We start from the raw sequence: 26,385 nt of genomic DNA on the forward strand, positions 1-26,385 counted from the left end.
TCCTCAGCTCGTTATTCACCCATATGTGAGGACTACCATCCTTCTTGTCCTGTGAGAAGGCAGAGATGCTTACCTGTAACAGGTGTTCTCACAGGACAGCAGGATGTTAGTCCTCACGAAACCCGCCCGCCAGAGTTGGGTATGCTTGCGATTTATTATTTTATTTTTCGCACGTACTTTTTACTATACACTAGACTGAAGGGAGACCCCTGCTGGATGCAGGGTTAGTGCCATTCTGGGCATGCCCAGTAGATGCCAGTCAGAGTTCTAGAAACTTTGACAAAAGTGTTCCGTGATTGGGCTCCATCCTGATGATGGTCACCTATATGTGAGGACTAACATCCTGCTGTCCTGTGAGAACACCTGTTACAGGTAAGCAACTCTGCTTTACAGTGAAATGCATGCACTTTGCAAAGAATGTGCACTGAGAGGGAAGGGGCTGGGAGAGAAATATTCTCCGGTCAATGTTCACCGTGTGACAGTTTGTTCTAATAGATCTCTTAGGGCCATTAAACTTCAAATTCTACAGCTTCATTATAATTTCCAAACTACTGAGCTCAACATTGACTTCAAAACCTTTGAAATCATCAATGCCAAAATTATTGCCATCAAAATATTTCACTTTAACAAAGAACATTTGACATCAAAGGTTGCTGCCTCCTCTTTGGAGATGAGTTCAAGGCAAGGTAAGAGTACTTCTGAGGACAACCACTCTTCAATTACTCCCCTAGATAAGGCATTAGGGTTGAATATGAGAGAGAGCTATTGAGGCCAAACACCAGGCTCCAACATCAGTGTTTTGACATTGGTTTAGTCCTTTGTCTTTGGCCAATTAGAATGATGTCATGGAGATCTTCCCTCTTAAGAGACCCAGGCAGAAGAAGACCTATTCAAAACCAAATATGTTGAATAGCATTTCCCATATATCCAAAAATACTTGTCCTAACACCTGTTTATATCAGATCTCTGTCTCCATTCATAACACAGGAGGATTTATTATCTCCCACAACTGCTCAAGAATCATTATTTGGCATGATATTTATTTTATTTAGATTTATGAGAAGGATTTAAATAGAAGTGTACATGAACTTCTGGTTCAGCATTTAGCTATGCTTGAAATACGTTTGATGCCAAGCGCACTAATGCCTTCCACTTCGATTACTTCAGCACAGGAGGAATCTATACTGGAATTTCTTCATTTGCAAAGTCAGCATTTCCTAGCGTGTAGACAAATGGACTCAGGAACAGTGGGTTTATGCTCCCCTGCCAGCAGATGGAGATGGAGCAAGCTGATGTCACAGTATACATAATCCTGCTGTGACTCCAACCTGCCAGTATTCTCTGTCTCCAACAGATGGTGGATGTGCATCTCCTATGGGGATTGCTTTGAGCTTTTTGAAAGGAGAAATTTGAAATTCAAAATTCAAAATTCAGGAAAAGAAAGCCCTGTTCTCCTGCGGTGATACCTAAAAGTCCCTCCCCCAGTTGAGAATTCCTGAGGTGATTTCCGTGGTCCCTCAGAGGTGTGCCTAGGTCCGGTAGCTGGGTTTCCCGACGTGCATTTAGTTGTTAGTTCAGCTGAAAGGCAGCAAGTGCAGGAACCTGAGCGCAGCGGTGATGGCAGATGCCCTCTCCTCCTGCAGCTGGCGATTGTCTCTGTACTCAGCTGATAAGTGCTGAGCTCAGGTAAGGTTTAAAAAAAAAAGAGAATGTTTTACCTGAATCAGAGACAGTTAGAGGGATTTCAGGACTTTCTCTGGTCTCTATTCTCGGCGCGCTATGCCAAATTTGTTCTCGCTTCAGTTGAGGTTGAGGAACTGGGCAGCCTGGCGGATTGAGCAGCCCCTGGTGGACTAGGCCCCACACTTAGGGTTTTTTTCTTGCATGCTGTGTGGTAGGCTGCGGCAGCCGTTTTCGTGTGGTCTTGTGCATGTTCTGCTGCCCTCTATAGGCCATCTGTGTGCTCATTGTGCGCTCTGTTTTTGGGCTTATTTTTTATGCGCACAAACTTTTTTATGCACTTAACTTGGTGCATAGGTTGTGCATGCACCTTGCTGCACTTTCTTCTAGGTGCTTATATTTTAGACGCATTTCATTTTTGAGTGCGAGCCTTTCCAATGCACTTTTACCGCAGCGATGGCACCAGTAAGCAAGAAGCCTAAGTGTCTTCCTATTTGTGTTGCCTTTCATATTAGGATTTCTCAGTCTGACCTGGCTTCTAACCTGTGTCAGCGCTGCTCAGACGCCCAAGGAGAGTTGTTTTCCTCGGATTTTGCTAAGCCTGGCTCTTCCCATTCTGATGATGGGTTGGTCATGTCCTTGACTGGAGGAATGCCAGATCTTGGTTCTCCTTTGACCTGCTCCTCCGCTGGTGAGGGCAGTTCTGTGGGACCAGCTCCAGTTCCTTCTGGGCTTGGTCTGGTCCCGGCAGCTTTTTCTTGGGTGGAATTTTTTCAAGGCTTACAAGCCTTTCCTTCAGGTGCAGTCCTCCACTTCTCCCATTTCTGTCTGGTCAGATACTCAGCTGGTGGCTCCTCCCTCTTCCAGTTCTTTGCTTAAGCGCCGGGGCTCGCCTCAGCTCCCTGCGGGTGTTTCTGACAGGAATCCGGATGGCACTGATAATAAGGTTGATCCTGATTCCCTGGAAGATGGGGAAATTCCTCCAGGTCTGGAACCATATCGAACCATGTTGCCATCCTTTCATAGAGATGAACTACCAGCCTTGATTTCCAAGACCTTGAAACAGCTTGGTGTTCCTGGTTTGGATGCTATGTCAGAGCAGAGGAAGAATCCCATTTTGGTTTCCTTACATAAAGCTGCTTGTTTTTAACCGGTGATGGATGCCATCCAGGAATTGATTGATCTGGAATGGGATGCCCCAGAGGCAAATTTTAAAGGGGGTCGGACATTGGAAGGCCTGTACCCCCTGGGTCCGGCTGTGGGAAAGTGTTTGCATTTTCCCAATGTAGATGCTCTAGTATGTGTCGTGTCTAAGTGGACAACTATCCCTGTAGACTAGGGAGGAGTGGCCTTGAAGGATGTACATGATAGAAGAATTGAGGCTATTCTTAAGCAAGCCTTTGAGGCAGTGGTGATAAATTTACAGATTGCCTCCTGTTGCACCTTAGTGGTGAGAGCTTGTCTGCTTCTCTCTCAGGAGGTTGATGAGTCTGGAGGGAATTCCAGAGCGGTTATGGAACCTGCTTCCTCCTTTTGAGCAGACACAGGCTGTGATTTGGTCCGGACCTCAGCCATATGAGTGGCTTTGGTGATAGCGGCCAGGCAACAACTCTGGTTGCAAAATTGGTTATCTGACACAGCTTCCAAAGCCAATCTTATCAAGATGCTCTTTAAAGGCTCACTCTTGTTTGGGAGTGAGTTGGAGAAATTGGCCTGTGAGTGGGGTGAGTCTCCGGTGCCTCGGTTGCCGGAAGATAAGAAACAGTTACAGCACCCCTTTAGTATGAGGGGTAATTTCCAGGGTTCCAGACATTTTAGTGGACTCGGCCTTTTGGTAGGTCTCAGTCCTTTCATCCCCGGCAGCCCAAGAGAGGAGAGGGCTTGGGTGGTGAACCTTAATGAGATGAAAGTTTGCCAACCCACCTTCTGGAACAGGAAATAGGGGGATGTCTCTCTCTTTTTTTTATCAGAGGTGGGTCAAGATCACATTGGACCAGTGGGTCCTGGAGGTGATATGCGAAGGGTATGCACTAGAATTTTGCAGTATTCCTTGGAACATGTTCATGGTATCCCCTTGCCACTCCCCACAGAAGAAGCAGGCAGTGGAGTTCACGCTTCAAAGGCTCTTCAGACTTGAGTGCTATGGTTCCAGTGCCCATGTCTCAAGAAAGTATGGAGAGATATTCCATTAATTTTGTTGTGTCCAAGAAGGAGGGCTCCTTTCGTCTCATCTTGGATCTCAAGAGGGTCATCTGTCACTTGAAGGTGACTCATTTTCAAATGGAAACCTTATGCTCTGTAATAATGGTGGTACAGTCGGGGGAATTTCTGACCTCCTTGGATCTGTCAGAGGCTTATCTTCATATTCCCATCTGACTGGAACACCAACACTTTCTACACTTTGTGGTGTTCGGGCACCATTATCAGTTTCAGGCGCTGCCTTTTGGTCTAGACACCGCCCCCAGAAAATTTTCCAATATTGTGATGGTGGTAGCGGTGGCCTTGCAAAAAGAAGGAATCCTGGTGTACCCGTATTTGGACGACTGGCTGATTCGAGCCAAGTCTCAGAAAGAGAGTGTTACACTCTCCTCCTCCAGAGGGGAGGAGTTAGCAATCTGTTATCGCTCACCCCGCCAGGAGGGCGGAGTTAGAAATCTGTTCTGCTTTTCTCCTGAAAGGAGGAGGGGTTAGCAATCTGTCATGATCTGCTCCTCCAGAGGGGAAGAGTTAGCTATCTGTAGTGCGTACCCCGCCAGGAGGGCAGAGTTAATAACCTGTTAGCAAACTGCTGATAGATGCTCCTGTAAGGGAAGGAGGTAGCAATCTGTTATGGATCAACTCCCCAGGGAAGAGGAGTTGGCAATCTGTTCTATGACACTCTTCTGAGGAGAGGAGCTAACTATAGGAATATTGTATTTCGCTACTGAGATAGCAATCTATCATGCTTCCGCTACGGATTAGCAATCTGTTATATATATGCTGCTGGCAAGTCCCATAGAAAGAGAAGGTAGCTATCTATATAATATTTCCGTAAGCGGTGTTAGTAGTCGGTAGTGGTTGGCTCCCACAGAGTGATAGTAGTGTAAGGAATGACCACTAGGAGGAAATGATGAATCCCTGGGCCGATGGCAGATAACAGCGCCCTCAGGAGGAGATCCTGAGAGGAACCACCGGCTAGGCTAGAATATGAAGTCAACACAAATAGTTCTTTATTAAGCTGGAAGCTGGACCACCAGTGGTGGCAGTAGTGAGTTGAGGTGTCCGGTAGGGCTGAAGTCCTTCTGATACTGGAATATAATCTCTGGGACGCTGAGCTGTAGAGAGAGACTAGAAGTAGTCAGTAGACAGGATACAAGATACAAGAAGTATACTGGATACAAGATGGTACACTCACAATAGTAGAGGTCTGAAATGGTTTCTATGCCACAGAGTCTTCAGTATATTCAGGAACAGGAGCCATAGGCGAGCACTGGTTCCTCTAAACAGTCTGTAATAAGAACTCACAATAGCTGTATATGAAATGGCTTCTAGAGTAGAAAAGAGTCTGTAAAGGATTCTAGGAACATGGACCCTCATGGAGCGAGTACCAGTTCCTATCTGCAATCTTGCCAATATAACTCTCGATCTCCGTACCTGCGATAACGTCTTAGACGGAAGGGAGTCTTCAGAGCTATAGGAATGTAGGCCCTCGTGGAGCGAGTACCGATTCCTATCTACAATAGGACTCACTGTGTTCACGTCTGCGATCGCTTCCAGGCAATGAGAAGTCTTCTGAGTATTCCAGCAATCTGAAATCAAGAAGAGAGCACGGAGCCCCCGTGGAGCGGGTACTCCTGGTAAGTTTGAAAAGGCTGAGCAGTGGAGAAGGATTCCCCTAGCTGACTCGGATCGTTGTTGCAAGTATCGTGGACTGCCGAAGCAAGTCCTGTTGGAGTTCCTTGCTAACTCATTAGAGGTTAGCAAACAAAGACCTTTTAAAGTGGAAATGGATGATGTCACTATGGGGGGACGCCCCTGAGGTTTCGGCCCTTGCTGGTACAAAGTCTGGTGCATGCGCGTGCGCCCTTACATCATCAGGAACATGGCGGATCCGTAGCGTCAAGCCAGCCCGGGGACACTGGGACCAAGAGGCAGGGAGAAGCCGCAGCTGCATCTGTCCGTCAGAGCCGAAGGGAGTCGCTCTCAAGGTAAAGAGGGTGGAGCGAGGGGCGAGAAGAGGCACGAACGCAACAGAGAGCTGCCTGGTTACACACAAGGTGATCGCCTTATTGTAGGAGCTTGGTTGGGTGGTAAACCTGACCAAGAGCAATCTTAAACCATCCCAGTCACTGGCGTGTCTGGGGGTCTGGTTCGACATAGGACAGGACAGAGTTTTCCTACCGGAAGTTTGGATTCAGAGATTGATGTCTCAAATGCGTCAGTTGATGAACACCATATGCCTGACGGTGTGGTTCTATCTACAGGTACTCGGCTTGATGGCAGTTACCCTAGAAGTAATGCCGTGGGCAAGGGCGCATATGCATCCTCTTCAGTGTTCTCTATCACATTGGAACCCGCAGTCTCAGGATTATGCGGTTCAGCTTCACTTGCCAATGGAAATCTGCTCCCGCCTCCAGTGGTGGTTGCAAGAGGATCATCTGAGAAAGGGAGTTCCTTTTTCCTCTCCGGCCTGGTTGGTACTCACGACAGATGCGAGTCTCCATGGTTGGGGGATTTACTGTCTGGAGTTAACGGCCAAGGGGCACTGGAATGCCGAAGAGTCTCACTGGAACATCAGTTGGCTGGAGACACGAGTGTTACGGTTGGCATGCTTGCAGTTCAGCCACTGGCTATGGAATCAAGCGGTTCGCGTGATTTCAGACATCACGATGACGGAGGCCTATATCAATTGCTAAGGAGGAACCAAGAGCCAGCAAGTGTCGCAGGAAATAGACCAGCTGATGGAATGGGTGGAATGTTATCTGCAGATGATCTCTGTCTTTCATATTGCAGGAAAAGTCAATATAAGAGCAGACTTTCTCAGCAGGGAGAGTCTGGACTCAGAAGAGTGGGTGTTTTCAGCCGAGGCATTTCAGCTGATTGTGGATCGCTGGGGCCTTCCATTTCTAGACCTGCTGGCGACAGCCACAGGGGGCTAGTACTCCTGGTGGCGCCGGATAGGCCCAGGCATCCGTGGTATGCGGATTTGCGATGACTTCTGGTGGAGGCCTCCCTTTGTCTTCCGCCATTCATGGATCTGCTTCTTCAGGGACTGGTTCTTCACGAGAATCCGACTCAATTCAGTGTTATGGTTTGGCCTTTGAGAGGGCTTGTCTGTTAAAGTGTGGTTATTCCTCTGCGGTGATTACCACTTTACTTTGTGCTTGCAAGTTCTCCCCTTCCTTGGCTTATGAGCGGATTTGGAGGCCTGGTGTGAGGAGCGGGGTGTTCTTCCTCATTCAGTTAAGATCCCTCTCATTCTGGATTTTTTGCAGGATGGATTGAATAAAGGCCCTTATTTCCTTGAAGGTGCAGGTTGCAGCTCTTGCCTGTTTCAGAGGCCTGGTAAATGGTGTTTCCTTGTCATCTCCTTGTGGCCCGTTTTTTGAAGGAAGTGAAGCATCTTAGGCCTCCCTTGTGGTTACCGTTTCCAATGTGGAGTCTTAATTTGGTGCTGGACTTTTTGGCGGGCCCTGAGTTCCAACCTATGTGTAGCCTTTCCTTACATTTGTTGACTTTGAAGACTGTGTTCCTGGTGGCTATATGTTCTGCATGTCGGATTTCTGAGCTGCAGGCCTTTTCTTGCAAAGAGCCGTTCCTTCAGGTGATTCCGGGGGGCGTTACAGCTGCATACTATTCCATCCTTCTTGCCCAAGATAGTCTCGGACTTTCATTTGAATCAGTCCATCTCCTTGTCATCCCTGGATAAGGTCAGGAATGCAGAGGAGTTTCGCCTTTTGCACTCCTTGGATGTTAAGTGTCTTGTCGAGCGGTATTGGGAGGTCTCTGAGTTTTTTCAAAAGAAGGATCGCCTGTTTGTTCTCCATGGCGGGAGTAAGCAGGAAGCTCCAGCTTTGCAGGCTACCATAGCTCGTTGGATTAAGGAGGTGGTCCTGGCCGCGTATGTGGGTGCTGGAAAGCCGTTGGCTACTCAGGTTAGGGCTCTTTCCACTAGGGCTCAGGCAGTGTCATGGGCAGAGTTTAGTCTTTTGTCCCCCATCGATATCTGCCAAGCTGCGACGTGGTCCTCCTTACACACTTTTTCAAGGTTTTATCGTCTGGATGTGCAGGCTGGGAGGAAGCATCTTTTGCACATGCGGTGTTGACTGGACTGCCGGCGGCCTCCCACCCTCATGGGGAGTAGCTTTTGTATATCCCATTGGTCCTGAGTCCATCTGTCTACACGCTAGGAAATGAATAAATTACTTACCTGATAATTTAGTTTTCCTTAGTGTAGACAGATTAACTCAGCTTCCTGCCCTTGGCTGCCTCATGAGTGTGTCAGTAGACATCCTGTGAGGCTCTGGGTCCAAGGGATTTCTGGTAAGTGTTCAACCAGTCCCTAGCTTGGGGTACCTAGAATCTTATGTGAGTTCAGTGTTTAAGGTTGGTTGAGTACAGTTCTGGTTATCTGTTTGTAATCATGTTTTTAATCATGTTTTTTGCTAGTCTGTCCACAGTTGCTTTTGAAGAGAATACTGGCAGGCTGGGGTCACTGCAGTGTTATGTATACTGTGACGTCAGCTTACTCTATCTCCATTTGCTGGCAGGGGAGCATAAACCCACTGGTCCTGAGACCATCTGCCTACACTAAGGAAAATGAAATTATCAGGTAAGTAATTTCTCCAATACTTTTCAGCACTGCTAATTTGGTCTCAGTCTCCTATAGCACCAAATATTACACTTAGAAGTCATTGAGCCTATAAAAGAGACATATCTCCTACAATTCTTCATAGGGTTGTTCCTAAGATCACACTCCAAAAGAGAAACATGTCCTGTCACACTCCAGTAGATATGTTGCTCCTGCTTGACTCTGACTCTGAGTCAGAGTACTCACAGGACATTGATTATGGGCCCATAGAATTGGGTTCTGATAGAAATGACTCACTGGAACTGTCATCTGATCCTTAACCTTTCCCTTCTATGAGTACTTTCCCTCCAGAAGATCTTTCCTTCCTGGGCTTTATCAAGAAGATGCTGCAAGCAATTCTTTTTGACTTACAGGAGGAGACTCGATCAAAAGCCTAGATTCGAGCCTCAGGTCTGTTAGAAGATGTCCATGACAGATTGGCCAGTGTCCTCTGCACAAGAGACCATCTGTTTGGCAGTAAAATCAAGGAGGTATTGGGCCTCAAAGAACCATTGTTCCATACTACAGACATTCTCTATTGCAATGACAGACCTCCCAATTACCAGGAGATTCCAAGCATCCTCCCAAAAGGGGCAATTCTTTTACCACAAAAGATGTTATATGGACTTGCCTCTTCCTCATCCTCAGAGATTGCAGCCATATGACTGCAAAGGAAAAAAATGCAACTTTACTTTGCAGTCATTTTTTTGACTCCTTACAGAGACCAAGGCAGGTGCTTCCATTAGGCAAACTAGGGCAGTGGCTTAGAGCACCAAGATTTTGGAGGTGGCTGAATCCTGCAGTGTAAGGTCCAGAGTGGTGCTATACTAGAGCCAGTACCACCGAAGAAGTGAGCACTGTGCTGGAGTGCTGGGCTGGAGCTGCCACCAATAGGTGTTGTCGGGTGGGGGCAGTGAATAACTGAAGGTTCGCGTAGGGCAGCAAGTACTCTTGCACTGGCCCTGACAGAGACCATTGCCAATGTCCCAGTCTCAGAGCAAAAATAAGTCCCTATTAGTGGAAAATTAACCTCCTTTTTCTAATATTGCTAAGACACTTTGTATTCATTTGTTACAAGTATGAAGTGTTGATAGTTTGTAAAACTTAATGAAATATAGAAATCTAGGATGCATTAATTTTCCCAAACTTAGTAGAATGATGCATTTTTTGCCATCTACAGGGTAAATAGTGATCATAAAGAGGTTTCTTTAAAAGAAAATTTGGATGTTATGCAACTGATTATAGGTTCTGAAGAATTAATAACTATAAAGCTAAATTGCTGGTTACTTTGTTCTTGCCACTGATTGTGATTGGGGTTTTAAAGTTACTTCTTCATAAACATGATTTATGATTTTTGTAGGTATAAAATTTGTGTATTCTTGACAAGACCAACTGTACAGTTCACTTTAAAATACCTTTGCAGAAAATGTTTGCAGAAGTTTTTTATTTTTACTGATCCAGACCAGTTCTCTATTGGTTCTTCCCTTTAAGAAAAGCAATCTGATTTGGATAGTGTATCTGACAACTCTAGTAGTGTTCCTAGTTGAATTTTATTTGTTATAATAAGGGTGTATGCAGTTTCTATTGGGTTTAGTGTATTTGGAACTTGTTCCTTTTTTGATGGGGACATTTGATTCATTTTGCTCGTTTTGTTTCCTTTGATGGACATGACTTTTGAATCTCTCATTACTGTGATATTTTTCTTATTTTACATTTTTTTTCCTGGCTGGAAATATCTTTGGAAGAACACAATCATAAAACCTAAATAAAACAGAAAAAAGTATTCCTATGGGCTTTTTCGTTCTCTGTCTTAAGCTGTTTGATTTCTCTGTTGTAGCTTGTGGGTTGACCTCTTTATTTTTTTCTTGGAAATCACTGCTGGCAATTTTACACTGCTTCTTGGGTGTGTTTTTCTTTACGACTGTGTTTACCTCATGCCATTTCTGTATTTCCTGTTACAAAAAGCAACAAGGAAAAAACTGCAACTTAGAAGTTTGGCTTATAAATAAAAGTATTCTGGTTCCAATTCCACTTTTATTTTTAGGATGCTCCTATCAAATACCTGGCTTTACAAGATACTGCAGAAATAATAAACCTTGTTGAACATAATATAAACAAAGAAGAAATCCAGGACTATTTGGAGGAAGATGAGGATGAAGCGGGCAGGAATGATCAAGGTAATGTAACTAATATTGTTGAGATGAAAGAAAAGAAATAGATGCCTGTAGTCTTAAAACAATCCTTTATTGCAGTGGAGACACAAGGGTAGCCCGACTCTGGCCGAGTTTCGCCGTTTCAAAACGGCTGCCTCAGGGGCTTACAATAATCTTCTTGAATTCATTAGTTATATATGGACTAAGAATATAATGTGATCATATAAAGAGCTGTATGATCTCTTATGTTGCGTCTTGAAGCATTCCCGAAACTCGGCCAGAGTCGGGCTACCCTTGTGTCTCCACTGCAATAAAGGATTGTTTTAAGACTACAGGCATCTATTTCTTTTCTTTCATCCTGACGGCTATTATAGATCGCCTTCCTTCGTGCTTTTTGGGTCCTTCCCTTTCAACTAATATTGTTGATACTTTTCATTTTTAGAGCTCAGCTGCTTAATTTGATAGAGCAGTTTCTATATGCTCCAGAAGGTCTGTTGCTTATGATTGGAAACGACCTCAAGACAGTCCTGGTGCATTTCAGCCCTTTCCGAAATCCGTGTATGGGTTTGTAGTATGATGGAATCTACAGACTCCAGTTTGCCACCTGCAGAAAGGGACTGTTTGCCACCTGTAGTAAGAAGGTTCATTTTCACATAGAGAAAGCTGAGATACCTTATCATGGCAACATAAAACTGATAAGGAAAATAAATTCTTCCCTTTTAAGTTGTATCTGGCCTGTGGACAAGCTGGCTTACTCAAAAAGGTGGCTGTAGGCAGCATTGTATGACTTATCGGTCATTTGTTTAAGCATGCAAGCCCCATAACATGCTTTTTTTCCTTTGTCTTGCCTTGAATTGCTCATCAAGGTTAAGCCATGCCCAGTTTTCATAATCCTTATAAGCCTTCAGAATTGAGTCCAGCATACAAGGGTAGTGTTCCATACTATACTGGGCCATTTTTAACAAGGGACTTTTTACTCCCACCCTGCCACTTCTCTTTTCTCCCCTCATCATTCTTTTACTTTTTTAGACCTACTTGAAAATGTCAAAATATTTGTATATTAACTTTTTTTTCCCCTTCGATAGCTGAATTAGCCATGCTGTCTGGGACTTCCTCCGATGGCCACTAGGCGGAGCTTTACTGAGCAGTTACAGAGCTTTGCTCTGTGCGGCTGCCTGCGTCTTCCTGTGCAGTCTAGCCCCCGAGGTCTTTCTTCCGCTCTGCTAGTCTCACGTGAAGCAGTTCTTTCCTCACTCCCCTTGGAGTTTTCGTTTGATCTTCTTGTGAAAAAGAAAAAAAAAAAGAGCTTGAATTTGACAGCACTTCTCTGTGCCGAAATGGGGCTGTGACCGCCTGGCTTTAAATTCTGCCAGTGCAGTAAGGTGATGTCAATCACAGACGGCCACATCCTTTGTTACCTCTGCCTGGGCCCAGATCATGACCAGTCGGCAAGCCACGACTGTGGTCGCATGTCTCCCCGGGCCCAGTGTCAGCGAGCGCAAAAAATAGTGAGGCTTCGGGAGGGAAGTGATAGCTCCTATGCCTCTCCGTCAGAGAGACTCTCAGCCCACTCCTTACCAGGACCAAACTTGGATCACCCTGAAAAGCGAAAAAGGCCTCCTTGCTAGGGCCTCAGGGTAAGGGCTCAAAAACCAAAATGGTGCCTAACCCCGTGCCGCTACCTCCACTCCCAGACTTGCCCCAGAGCCCGGGCAGGGATTCTGCATCGAGGAGCCGTGAAAAAGACCGCCAACCACCTGATGCAGTGCCTGTGGCATCAAACATGACGTGAGTAACCAAGGGCGCCTTCCCATCGAAGGAGTCAACACCGGTGTTGAAGTCTGACCGCACGAATGTGTCGGGAGATCGATGCATGACAGTGCGTCGGCAGACTGACGCATCGACACAAGATGCAGTGTGTCGGGTCATGAAGCGTCCAACAGTTTCTGAACAAAGCCTCGTGCTTTGCAGCTGGGCCATGCACTGACGCAGCCGGGAACTAAATCTTCGACACAAGTGACATAGTCCAGGTCCAATTCCTCCACGCAACCAATGCAAACGGAAGCAGCATCCCCACACCGGCACAAGAGAGCCAAATCTGGGCATAAACACCGCCTCCCGCCCCCAAGAGGCATGATCCAAAGGATAAACCACAGGATCCTCAGAGGGTCTTTACATCTGAGGAAATGTGTGACATGGGTTTTTTCGGATGTCTCTTTCCTGTCCGATTACCCAGGCTCAGAGTTTTCAACCACCTCCTCACATAAAGTGGTCTCGGACTCCCAGAGGAAGAGAATGCCCCTTAATTGCAGGAACCACTCACAAATCATGCCAAGATCCCACACGAGGGCCTGGGGACCAGACTCCGACTTATTGCTCACTGCTATTCCCAGTAAGTCATCGGCGCATGCGTGCCCCCCTGGAAAAGGGGACCACCAGGCAAAGTCAATTCTGCTGGGAAAGGCCTGGCGGAACAAGCAATATCTCAAATTTCTGCAGTCCTCACTGGATTCTTTGCCTCCCTCAAACCAAAGGAGCAGGAACGTCAGCCTGTTAGCCCATTATCTGAAGAAGGTCTTTAGAGGAGGAACCCCTTACGACTCAGGGGGTAGAGAGATTGCCGCAACAGCAGTTCTTTCCTCAGCCAAGCTCGCCTTCATCAGCTTCTCCACCCAGCTCCCTGGGTTCTTCCACAGAGTTGCCATCAGAGCCACCAGAGCCCTCCTCCCCACTGGAAGATCTTTCCTACCACCGCACCAATGGAACAGGGGATTCTATTCCCTATAATTCCTCATTCCCAAGAGATCGGGTGGTCTCCGATCAATCTTGGATTTAAAGGAACTCAATAAAATTCTTCTCAAGAAGAAATTCAAGATGACATCCCTAAATAGTATCCTTACTTTCCTGCAACCCAACGACTGGATGTGCTCGCTGGACCTCAAGGATGCCTACTCCCACATTCCCATGCACCGCTCCTCGCAGCGATATCTGTGCTTCTAATCCAATGGGCAGCACTACCAGTACAAGATACTCCCCTTTGGACTGCCCTCTGCTCCCAGAGTATTCACCAAGTGCTTAGCTGTGGTGGGCCTACCTCTGCAGAAAAAGGATCCAACTATTTCCCTGCCTGGACAATTGGTTGCTAGTGGCATCAGACAAGCTAACTCTCGGGCCACCTGAGAAACACAATCAATTGTTGGCAAATGCTTGGTTTCGTGATCAACTATGAAAAGTCCAGCCTCCAGCCGACTCAGATCCTTCAGTTCATTGGAGCAAGAATCAACACAGTGGAGAGGAAAGCATTCTTGCCAGAGGACAGAGCAGAGACCCTATGCGCATTGGCCAGATAATTACATGCCTCTACACGTCCTTTGGTCTGCAAGATCCTCACCATCCTGGGACACATGGTGGCAGCAATTTACGTAGTTCCTCAGACCAGGCTGTATATGCGTCATCTGCAGTGGGGTCTGAAGGCTCAGTGGACACAGTTCCGTCAGTTCCTGTCTGACATGGTATCCCTTACCCAGGCCATGCAAAAGTACTTAGCCTGGTGGCTGCTACTGCACACGCTCACAAAGGGTGCTATATTCCTGAAGCTGGTGCACAAATTGATCCTCACCAGAGATGCCTCACACAAAAGGTGGGGTGCCCATCTGGACCGTCTTCAGACACAAGGCTTATGGTCACCGACGGAGAGCGCTCAACAGATAAACTTCCTAGAGCTGCAAGTGATTCGAAACGCCATTCTCACCTTTGTTCAGGGCAAGAACGTCATGGTTCACATGGACAACCAGGTGGCTATGTTCTACATAAACAAGGAAGGAGGGTCTGGTTCGTAGATGCTGTGCAGGGAGTCGATTCACATTCTTGAGGGGGTGGACAAGCACTCCATCTCGTTGCAGGCCACCTAACTCCCCGGGGTTGTGCACTCAAAGCAGACTCAGCAGAATATTCCATCCACATGACTGGTCTCTCATCCACATAGTGGCAGACATCATTTTTGCCCAGTGGGGAATCCCAAGCATGGATCTGTTTGCGACAATGGACAACAGGAAAGTGTGCAAATTCTGCTTAGTGTTTCCGAGTCCACAGAGATCTGCACAGGATGCCTTCCTTTTCTCATGGACAAGAGGCCTTCTCTATGCTTATCCTCCAATTCCGCTCCTGTCTCAGGCCATTCAGAAGTGCATAGCAGATGTTGCTGACCTAATTCTGATAGCCCCAGCATGGCCAAATCAGCTGTAGTACGCATATCTGGTTCGTCTGTCAATAGCTCCTCCCATATCACTCGGGAGAAGAGTGGACCTTCTCTCGCAGGATGGGGGGGGGGGGGGGTGTCCCTGCTGCACCCCATGCAATCCTCGCTTCATCTTAGAGGCTGGAGGTTGAGAGGACAATACTAAGTAAGCTCGGAGTGTTGTCAAAGGTGGATCCCTTACAGAAAGATATCAGCTCAAGTGGCAACATTACTCCGCCTGGTGTCAACGGCATAGTGTGGATCCGTTCTCATGTTTACCAGAGACCCTTCTGGATTACCTCCATATGCAATACCAATTGGGACTCGCTATGGCTTCAGTACGGGTCCACGTCAGCTCTATAGCGGTCTATCATCAACCGCAATACGGCCTCCCAGTGTCAAACCACCTGCTGGTTTCCCACTTCATGAAGGGCCTCTTACACCTTACATGGCCAGTTGCCAAGCTGCCTGTGCCATGGGACCTGAACCTGGTGATAGAGCAACTCATATTACCCCCATTCGAACCACTAGACAGTTCTCACATTAAATATTTATCCTGGAAGGTGGCATTTTTGTTGGCACTAACCTCCGCCAGGAGAGTTAGTGAACTGCAGGTGTTAGTGCATTATCCTCCTTATCTGCAGTTCTACCATGACAAGGTGACCCTTCGCATTCATCCTTCCTTTTTGCCCAAGGTGGTTTCGGCGTTCCACCTCAACCAGACTATTACTCTACCAATGTTTTTCCCCAAACCACACAAAAATAGCAGAGAGCGCCTGTTGCATACCCTGGACTGTAAAAGGTGTACAAAATGTACAAAGGGCATTAGCGTACTACAAAAAAAGAATGCATGCTGATCACAGGATGTCCCAGCTTTTTGTCTATTTGATCCCAATTCACCTGTACATCCTGTCACAAAGAGAACCATCACAAATTGGCTTTCTCAATGCATCCAGTTTTGTTATGCTAAATGCTTCATATCGCCCGCCGACAAGGTGAAAACACACCAGATATGAGCGGTAGCCACTTCAATTGCTACCATGAGGTACCATTAATGGACATTTAGAAAGCAGCCACATGGTCTTGATTGCATACCTTCACGTAGCACTAATACCTGAACCAGCGGACATCTTCAGGTTGACAGTGCTGCAACATGCCACGCAATGAACATTCTCCAGGGTTGTTCACAGTAAGATGGGATGAGCTCGCAGAGGATGGGGCAGAAGCACATGCACAGTTGACCATTAGGGTGCGAGTCACACCCCGAGGGCTGGGGGCTCCCAGACAGCATAGCTAATTCAGCCCTGCTATAGACGGGAAAAAGCAAGTTTGCTTACCATAAACTGTGTTTCCGTACATAGCAGGATGAATTAGCCATGCGGACCCACCCGCCTCCCTGTACAGCCCTCTCTGATTTCCATAAGGAATGGAGTCACTGCTACGATAAAGACTGAGGGGAAGAGAGGGTACTAGATCGCACAGAAAGACGTGCGCAGTCACACAGAGCAAAGCTCTGCAACTGCTAAGCAAAGTTCTGCCTAGTAGCCGCTGGAGGACGTCCCAGACAGCATGGCTAATTCATCCTGCTATCTAAGGAAACACCATTTATGGTAAGCAAGCTTGCTTTTCTTGAGCACCTTTGAAACAGAATATGACAGCAGATAAGAACGATTAGGTTCATCTAGATTGCCCAGTTTCATTGTTGGTGCACCATTGTTGTCTCCATCACCTCCATTGGGAAGCCATTGCATATAACCACCACGTTTTCTGTGAAGAAACATTTTCTGATGTTGCTCTTGGTTGTTGCTGAGACCTCAGCCAGAATATTGGGTCCAGTTCTGGAAACTGTACCTCCGAAAATATGTAGACAGACTGGAGGCAATCCAGAGGGATGAAATTTAAGGACCTAAATATGTGTAACTTCGATGAGAAATGGAGGTTTATTCATTAACTGGTAGATTTTCAAAGGGGTACGCGCGTAGGATACGTGTCGGGGGCGTGCCCGGAGTGACGCGGCGTTTTGGGGGCGTGTTGCGCGTGACGCAATGTTTAGGGAGCGGCGCCGCGGGCGTGGTTTCGGCCCGGGGGCATGGCCGCAGCCTCCGGACCAGCCCCCGGGACCGGAACATGGAGCGGGGCAGCTGGCCGGCGCGCGCAAAGTTACGCCTGCTGGAAGCAGGCGTAACTTTGCCGACAAAGGTGGGGGGGGGGTTTAGATAGGGCCGGGGGGTGGGTTAGGTAAGGGAAGGGAAGGTGCGGGAGGGTGGAAGGAAAGTTCCCTCCAAGGCTGCTCCGATTTCGGAGTGGCCTCTGAGGGAACGGAGGCAGGCTGCGCGGCTCAGCGCGCGCAGGCTGCCGATTTTGGACAGCCTTGCACGCGCCAACCCCGGATTTTAATGGATACACGCGGCCAGGCGCATATCTATTAAAATCCCGCGAACAAAAGTACGCGCTCGCGCTAATTTATAAAATCCGGCCCTAAGTTTATTCATTAAGTACATTTAAGTACTTCAAAGGTATAAATCTGTTTATAAGTAAATGTTTATAAGAACATAAGAACATAAGAAATTGCCATGCTGGGTCAGACCAAGGGTCCATCAAGCCCAGCATCCTGTTTCCAACAGAGGCCAAACCAGGCCACGAGAACCTGGCAATTACTCAAACACTAAGAAGATCCCATGCTACTGATGCAATTAATAGCAGTGGCTATTCCCTAAGTAAACTTGATTAATAGCCGTTAATGGACTTCTCCTCTAAGAACTTATCCAAACCATTTTTGAACCCAGCTACACTAACTGCACTAACCACATCCTCTGGCAACAAATTCCAGAGCTTTATTGTGCGTTGAGTGAAAAAGAATTTTCTCCGATTAGTCTTAAATGTGCTACTTGCTAATTTCATGGAATGTCCCCTAGTCCTTCTATTATTTGAAAGTGTAAATAACAGAGTCACATCTACTCGTTCAAGACCTCTCATGATCTTAAAGACCTCTATCATATCCCTCCTCAGCCGTCTCTTCTCCAAGCTGAACAGCCCTAACCTCTTCAGCCTTTCCTCATAGGGGAGCTGTTCCATCCCCTTTATCATTTTGGTTGCCTTTCTCTGTACCTTCTCCATCGCAAATATATCTTTTTTGAGATGCGGCAACCAGAATTGTTTAAATTCTGTATTTCAAAAGTGTTCAAGAAAAAAATAAAAATGTGCAAATATTTTGATATTTTCAAGTTGCTTGAAGGAGAAGGAAGGATTATGGGAGAAAGAGGAATTAAAGGGATAAGGTTGTAGATCAGGATAACCCAACACATCATGGGGCATTGCCCTATTAAGCCTCACCACATCATTCACCAAGACCCTTTCCCCATAACTGCTCATGAGCTCTGGGGCCCCCTTATCTCTCACTGATAATGAGTGACCTGGTCTAATTCACCAGAGGTTGATGAATAATCAGAGTCTAAAATGTTTGAGGACTTGCTAGAGCTGCTGTCAGACTTTGATCTGCACACATTCTTATGTACTTTATATGTTTAATTTGCTGCTTAACTTCCCCTGGCTAACATCAGCTAATATCCTAGCTGATCCTAGTAAAAGACAAACCGACTGTTCAAGAGTCACTAAACTCACTAAAACATACAGAAACATAGAAATGATGGCAGAAAAGGACCAAACGGTCCATCCAGTCTGCCCAGCAAGCTTGTGGTAGCATCAAGTATCAGGCTTATTTGTTAAGGGTAGCAACAGCCACATCAACAAGTTACCCCCAGTCTTATTTGTTTTCCCAGACCTTAAAATTTAGTGTCCCTGTTGGTTGCTGTCTGAGTCTGATTCCCCTTCTCCCCCCCCTCCCCCCACCACCACCATTAAAGCAAAGAGAATATTGGAGTTGTATCAACAGTATGAAGGCAGCTAAGGGTAGTAACTACCACACAGCAAGTTACCCCCATGCCCTTCCTTCTTCATTTCCATCCTTTAGTCCTTAAGGATCCACAGTGTTTATCTCATGCTCTTTTGAAATCTTTCAGTGTTTTTGTCTTCACCACCGCTTCCAGAAGGGCATTCCAGGCACCCACCACCCTCTCCATGAAGAAATATTGCCTGATGTTGATTCTGAGTCTTCCTCCCCTACCTAACCCACCCCCCGGCCCTATCTAAGATCACCGGACTGGCTAGCATTTACGACAGATGCAAGCCTCCACGGTTGGGGAGCTCACTGTCAGGAGCTGACAGCACAAGGGTGCTGGAGTCCAGAACAGTCTCTCTGGAATATCAATCGGCTGGAAGCCCATGCAATCCAGTTGGCGTGCTTGCAGTTTGGCGATTGATTGCAGGGTCAAGCGGTCTGAATAATGATGGACAATGCAATGACAGTGGCTTACATCAATCAGCAGGGAGGAACCAAGAGCCAGCAAGTGTCGCAGGAAATAGCCCTACTTATGGAATGGGCGGAAGTGCATTTTCAGGAGATCTCAGCCTCACACATTTCAAGAAAAGACAATGTAAGAGCAGACTTTTTCAGACCGGGTCTGGATCCAGAAGAATGGGAATTGTCAGATGAAGCGTTTCATCTGATAGTGGATCACTGGGGCCTTCCTTTTCTGGACCTGCTGGCAACTTCTCGCACTGCAAAGGTTCCTTGTTTCTTTAGTCGCAGGAGAGATCCAAAGTCCTTGGGCATTGATGCCCTCTTGCAGGAGTGGCCAGAGGGCAAACTCTTGTATGCCTTTCCCTTATGGCCTATATTGGGCAGGATGATTCGGAATATCGAGAGTCACAGTGGGATGGTGCTACTGGTGGCACCCAATTGGCCCAGGAGACCATGGTATGCAGATCTGCAAAGGTTCCAGGTGGACTTCCACTTCCGGTTTCTGGTGCACAGGGATCAACTGTGGCAGGGGCCTGTTCTTCATGAAGATCCAACTTGATTTTATCTTATGGTATAGCCCTTGAGAGGGCTTGGTTGCTGAAGCGTGGATATTCTATTGCGGTGATTACCACTTTGCTGCGAGCAAGAAAATTCTCTACTTATTTAGCCTACATGCGGGTTTGGTTAGTGTTTGAGGCTTGGTGTGAAGATCGAGGGGTGGTTTCTTGTTCGTTTATATCCCACTCATTTTAGAATTTTTGCAGGATGGCTTAAGTAAAGGGTTGGCCCTTAATTCTTTAAAGGTACAGGTAGCGGCTTTTGCCTGTTTCAGAGGTCAGGTGAATGGTGGACCTTTGTTGGCTCATCCAGATGTGCGGTTGCCAATGCCCTTGTGGAGTCTTAATCTAGTTTTGGATTTTTTAGCGGACCCTACTTTTCGACCGATACATAGGCTTTCCTTGCAGTTACTGACATTAAAAACAGTGTTTCTTGTGGCAATGGTTCGGCACGTAGAGTATCCAAACTGCAGGCCTTGTCTTGCCAGGAGCTGTTTCTACAAGTGACTCCAGGGGTGATACAGCTGCATACTTTTCCTTCTTTTTTGGATTTTGGATTTTCACTTGAATCGGTCCATTTCCCTGCCATTCCTAGACAGGGAAAGAGATGCAGAGGAATATCCCCTGCTATAGCCCTTGGATGTCAAGAAGCATATCATGAGGTATTTGGAGGTTTCTAAACCTCTCAGGAAGGCAGATTGCATGTTTGTTCTCCACAGTGGAAGTAAGCATGGTGAGCCAGAGTCACTGACTACAATAGCCCACTGGATTAAAGGAGGTAGTCACGGCCAGGTATGTGGATGCTGGTCAGCCAGTGCCTAGTCAGGTTAGGGCTCATTCCATTAGGGCTTAGGCAGTATCATGGGCAGAGGTTAGATTGTTGTCTCCCATTGACATTTGCAGAGCTGCGACATGGTCCTCCTTGTACACCTTTTCCAGGTATTACCACCTGGATGTGCAGGCCCGGGAGGACACAACCTTTGCACAAGTGGTGTTGATAGGACAGTGGGCAGCCTCCCGCCCTGTTGAAGAGTAGCTTTGGTACATCACACTTGTTCTGGATCCACCTGTCTGAATGCTAAGGAAGGAGAAATTACTACTTACCTGATGATTTCTTTTTCTTTAGTACTGACAGGTGGATCTACTGTCAGCAACCTGCCTTTGGTTGCTATCGGGTTGTGTTATTGTCCTCCTGTGTGGCTGCATGTTCCAGGGGTTGCTGGTAAGTGTTACTCCAGTCTCTAGGCCAATGTTCATGCATTCTTTGTCTGAACTCAGTGTTTTCCTATTGGCTGAGTGCTGGAATGGTTATCTGTTAATAATCAAGTTTTGTTAGTCTGTCCACAATTGGCTTTTGCAGAGAATACTGGCAGGCTGATGTCAGTGCAGGGGTATATACACTGGATATCAGCTTTGCTCCGTCTCCATCTACTGGTAGAGGTGCATAACCCATTTGTTCTGGATCCACCTGTCTGCACTAAAGAAAAGGAAATTATCAGGTAAGTAGTAATTTCTCCGTGTATACCATGCTGGGGGATGAAGTAGTGTGTTGGAGCTGCCGTTCTTGCCAGAGCCACCAGATGTCATTGCAGGATTGCATCTACAGAAGGGAGGACACTGCCACTGAGATTTGTGCAGCTGAGATGGGAAGAATGGCAAGAAGTCTGAATGAAGGGCTGGAGTTGAGATAGAAAATGCCAGTAGAAAGGACAGGAGATGCAAGCCTTGAAGAATCCACCTGTACTGCTAGTCATATCATGGGGGGAGGGAGAGGCAGATGGGAAAATCACTTGTGTCAGAGAAACCGCTGAAGCTACCTTTGCAGTGATGGTGGATACAGGTCAACAGATAACACCACAAGCCTGGAGGAAGGCCTCCACCACCTTCTCCACTCAGTATATGAGGCATTTGATACTACAGCCAAAACTTCTGCGGCATTAATAGTTGCATGGCGCGTGGCATGGCTCAGAGCAAGTGCCATCTGAGAAAATATTCACGAAAAACTAGCGGACCTTCTGTATTTGGGAAACAATCTCTTTGTAGAAAAGTTGAGAGAAACAAAGTACAGCTAAGTGTGTTTATCCCCAGTTCAAGCGCCCTTATTTTTCACGTAGGTTATACAGGCCTTATTAATATTATCAACAGGCACCATGTCAAAAGCCACGACTACAGCCCCAAACTTTGCAGAATCATGGCAGACAAAGAGACCGCCATTTGCAAAAAACACAGCATCAACTGCCAGCTAAATTCCAACAGTGTTTTTAAAATTGCCACCACAGCATCAGACCCCAGTCGGGGGTAGAGTTCACCATTTCTACGAAGCAGGGCCCAGATAACAAAATATCAGTGAGTACTGAGAATAATGCAAAATGGTTATCACCTCAGCTTGCTCAACTGACCTCAAGTACTCACTTAGCTCTACCCCCAACCAACCCTTTGCATCAGCCTTTTCTAGCACAGGAGGTTTCCAAGCTGTTTGTGCAGAATGCCATCAGGGAGCTAACTTGTCCCTAACCAACAAATGGTTCTACTCCCAGTACTTTCTTATCTCAAAAAGATGGGGGGCTCTTCGCCCAATCCTTGACCTCAGAGCGCTTAACAAACATCTCCATCAAGAGAAATATCTTTGGTATATCTGGGCTTTTTTTTTTTAATTAAATGTTTATTGGTCAACAAGAAAGAACCAAAACACAGAAGCAAAATATATCTCCTTTAATACAAAGCAACTGTTCTGTGTAACAGTATCAATAAAGTACTACAACAGTGCCAATCCAGGGAGCTTGTGTTGACTTTTTCACTTTAAACCCTAACCCTAACCTTCCCCCTTCCCTCCTTCTAACCAACCCTGTGAGAATTATCTACTACCCTTCTCCCCGCCTCCCGGGCTCGATTTTACCATTCATTCAACCATACGACTAGATATGCTCCCTAGACCTCAAGGATGCATACACACATATTCTCATCCACTCATCTTGTTAGCAGTACTTCTGCTTCAAGGTAGGAAACACACACTAACAATACAAGGTTCTCCTGTCTGGACTCTCGTCTACCCACAGAGTCTTCACAAAATGTCTTGTGGTGGCACACCTATACCGTTTGGTAATTTGCAGTTTCCCATATCTAGACGATTGGCTGATTGTAGCTCCCAGCAAACAGACCTTACAATCACACACCAGAATGACCATCAGCTGCCTGGAAACCCTGGGATTCCTAATTATGGAAAATCAGTACTACAACTGATTCAATCTCTGCAATTCATAGGAGCACGGATTGATTCAGTACAATCCAAAGCCTTTCTCCCCGCCGACAGGGTGCAGACCCTATGCAACATGGCAACTCATTTGTATCACCTGACATCATCCTCAGCTTGACATATCCTAGTGCTTTTGGGGCACATGGTAGTGGTAATACATATAGTCCCTTTCACTTGTCTACATATGTGACATCTGCAATGGGTGCTGAGATTTCAAATGGAATCAGTTCTTCCAATCCCTAACATGTAAAATTTGAATACCCGTACAAGTACAGCTAAGTTGGACATAGACTGGTGGCTCTACCCACACGTGCTACAGAAGGGTGCCTCAATACAGCCGATGTCACATCAGGTCATACTAATCATTGAAGCCTCAACTCAGGGGTGGAGAGTACATATTCAGCGATACAAGACGAAAATCTGTGGTCAAAACAAGAAAAATGGTTGCACATAAACGTATTAAAACTAAGAGTAATGCGCTATTCACTGAAAGCATTCCAGCTCTTACTTTCCGAAAGGAACATAATGATTCACACAGACAATGAAGTGACCATGTTTTATGTGAACAAGCAAGGTGGAACAGGATTCTGGATCGACTGCCAGGAGACCCTTCAAATTTGGAACTGGGAAGATCACAATTCAGCGAACCTACAGGCAAGATACCTCCTGGAAATTGCCAATATGGAGGCAGACAGACTCAGCAGAATCTTTTGTCCACATGAATGAGCCCTGTTGCAACAAGTTGCCAACTGACTCTTCCAGCAATGGGGACACCATTGGATTGTTTAGTTTGCCCCAGAGGGAAACAGAAAAGTAGCATGATTTTGCTTCATTTGTCCCAGCCAACTCTGAGAAGGCCCAGATACTTTCCTGATCTCGAGGAAGGAGGGCCTCCTATACGCCTTCTCTCCAATTCCACTAATAGCCAAACAATTAAAAATGCATACGAGATCACGCCAAAATGATCCTAATAGCTCCAGTGTGGCTGAGACAACCCTGGTATTTATATCTTGTACAATTTTCAAGAAGCTCCCCGCAAGCCTTGGGATGTAACCCAGAGCTTCGACCCAGGAGGAAGGCTCCCTTTTGCATTCTCTCCAGCCTTCTCTGAACCTCACTACATGGAAGATGAATACTCGGTCCTCGTGCATTTAGACTTGCCAGAGGAAATGCAGTATGTGGTAGTCACGGCTTGGTGCAGAGATAATTTGATTAATCCATTTACATGTGAACCTCGTCAATTATCATCGTATTTCTATCACCTGTCCAAAACAGGTCTTGCAACTTCATCAATTTGAAAGCACCATAGCAGCATATCATTGCCAAGAAAATGGATCCCCAGTTTTGATGCATCTGCTAATATCCCATTTTATGGCAGGCCTCCTTCACTTGCATCCCCTTTCAAGAAGGATGCCGGTTCCATGGGATATTAATGTAGTACTGTCAGTTCTTATAGAAAACTTGTTTTTGCTGATAGAAATGGCACACTTAAAATTCCTCACCTGGAAACTCATCTTCCTGGTAGCATTTATCTCAGCAAGAAGAGTAACTGAACTACAAGCATTAGTTCATTTCCCTCATATCTGCAATTATTTGATGGTAAGATAGTTCAATGTACACATCCAAAGTTCCTACCAGAAGTTGTTACTGCTTTCCATATTAACCAATCCATTACTCTTGACGAGGTTTGTTTCCAAAACCATGTAAACAAAAATGTCTGTGTTGCCATATTACAAACATAGAACACAAGGGCATAGGCACTCCCCTCAACTGTTTGTCTCCTATGACCCAAATAGAATGAGAACACCAGTTGCAAAGTGAACATTATCAAACTGGATTACATCTTGCATACAGCACTGCTATGCATTGAAGTCTCTGCCATTAAGTCATCCAGTAAAGGCTCATCAGGCACGATCAACAGTGGCTTCCATACCCCATCTACGGAACGTGCCCATCAAAGACATCTGCAGGGTAGCCTCATACCTTTACATTGTATTACTGTCTCGACGAACATGCAAATTCAAATGGCTCAGTGGGTCGAGCAGTACTGAACCAAATAGTATCATCTTAAAAGCTGGCTACAAAGGAGAGTTGCAAAAAAAAAAAAAAAGTTCAATAACTTTTCAACTTGGCAAAAATCCTCAGCATGGGACTGCCACTGAGCATGGCTAATTCAGCCTGCTTATTGATGGGAAAAAAAGTTTGCTTACTGTAAACAATATTGCCGAAGATAGCAAGATGAATTAACCATGTGATCCCGAACTCCTCCCTGGACAGCTCTGGACACAATGGAATCTTCTAAGCTTGAATATGGACTAAAGAGTGTTCTGGAACACTTGATCGTATGGGAAATGCCGTGCATGCCCAAGTGAGCATGGCTAATTCATCCTGCTATCTATGGAAAACACTGTTTATTTATTTATTTATTTATTTATTTATTTATTGTTTTTTGTTATACCGAGTTTCATGATAGGCATCACATCAACCCGGTTTACAAATAACAAGGAGTGTAAAGCATAATGTAACGTAAAAAACAATATTTTCAATAAGAACCTTGAACTTTAAATACAGTGAATCAGAAAAAGGGAGAGGGAAAGTTACAAAAAACAAGGAAAATAAACTTGGGATGGAAGGGGAGAAATTGAACAGCACAATATTTACATTTCAGCCTATTGATACATTAGAATAGAATAGGTTTATGGTAAACAGATTTGCTTATATATATAACACCTTTGAAAATTAACTTGTAAGTGTATTCTTTTATAGACTGCACAACATGGACTAAAAAATATCTAGTTCAGGACAAGTACTTATGGTTTTTAGCTATGTGGATAGGTAATTGAACTTAAAACTAATTTTATTTTTACTGGTCACTATATTCATACAGCAAGTAATGTGAGTTAGAGCTAAATGAGCAAACTGATGGAGCCAGTTCTATTCATCAAAATTTTTTATTTCTATAACATTTTATCATAATAGACTTGGATGTAAAATAGCTTGTGCCCGATAATGAGAGGAAGGCAGACTTGGAAACCTTAGTTTATATCTTCCAGCATAAATACTACAATTATTCTGTGAATGGAGAATACTTTGGGGTAGATTTTCAAAGGGTTACGCACATAAGATACACGCGTAACCCCCGAAAACCTACCCCTGCGCGTGCCGTGCCTATTTTGCATAGGCTCGGCGGCACGCGCAAGCTCCGGGACGCTTGTATGTCTCGGGGCTTCGAAAAAGCCGCGGTCCAGGGGCATGTCCGGGGGTGTGGTGGCGGTCTGGGGGTGGCCTGTGTCGGGGCCTGTGTCGTGACCTGTGT

At 45.9% G+C, this 26,385-nt stretch overlaps 1 protein-coding gene across 3 annotated transcripts in view; it reads left to right on the forward strand.

The window, feature by feature from the left end:
• Positions 1-26,385, forward strand: part of TXNDC16 (thioredoxin domain containing 16) — a 242,981-nt gene that overhangs the window by 120,700 nt on the left and 95,896 nt on the right. For all 3 annotated transcript variants that reach the window (XM_029598324.1, XM_029598325.1, XM_029598326.1), the window contains exon 11: positions 10,554-10,686. In XM_029598324.1, coding sequence (XP_029454184.1) covers positions 10,554-10,686 — 133 coding nt within the window. The remainder of the gene's footprint in view (positions 1-10,553; positions 10,687-26,385) is intronic.

The sequence above is a fragment of the Rhinatrema bivittatum genome, chromosome 4, assembly GCF_901001135.1.
Source record: "Rhinatrema bivittatum chromosome 4, aRhiBiv1.1, whole genome shotgun sequence".
NCBI lineage: Eukaryota > Metazoa > Chordata > Amphibia > Gymnophiona > Rhinatrematidae > Rhinatrema > Rhinatrema bivittatum.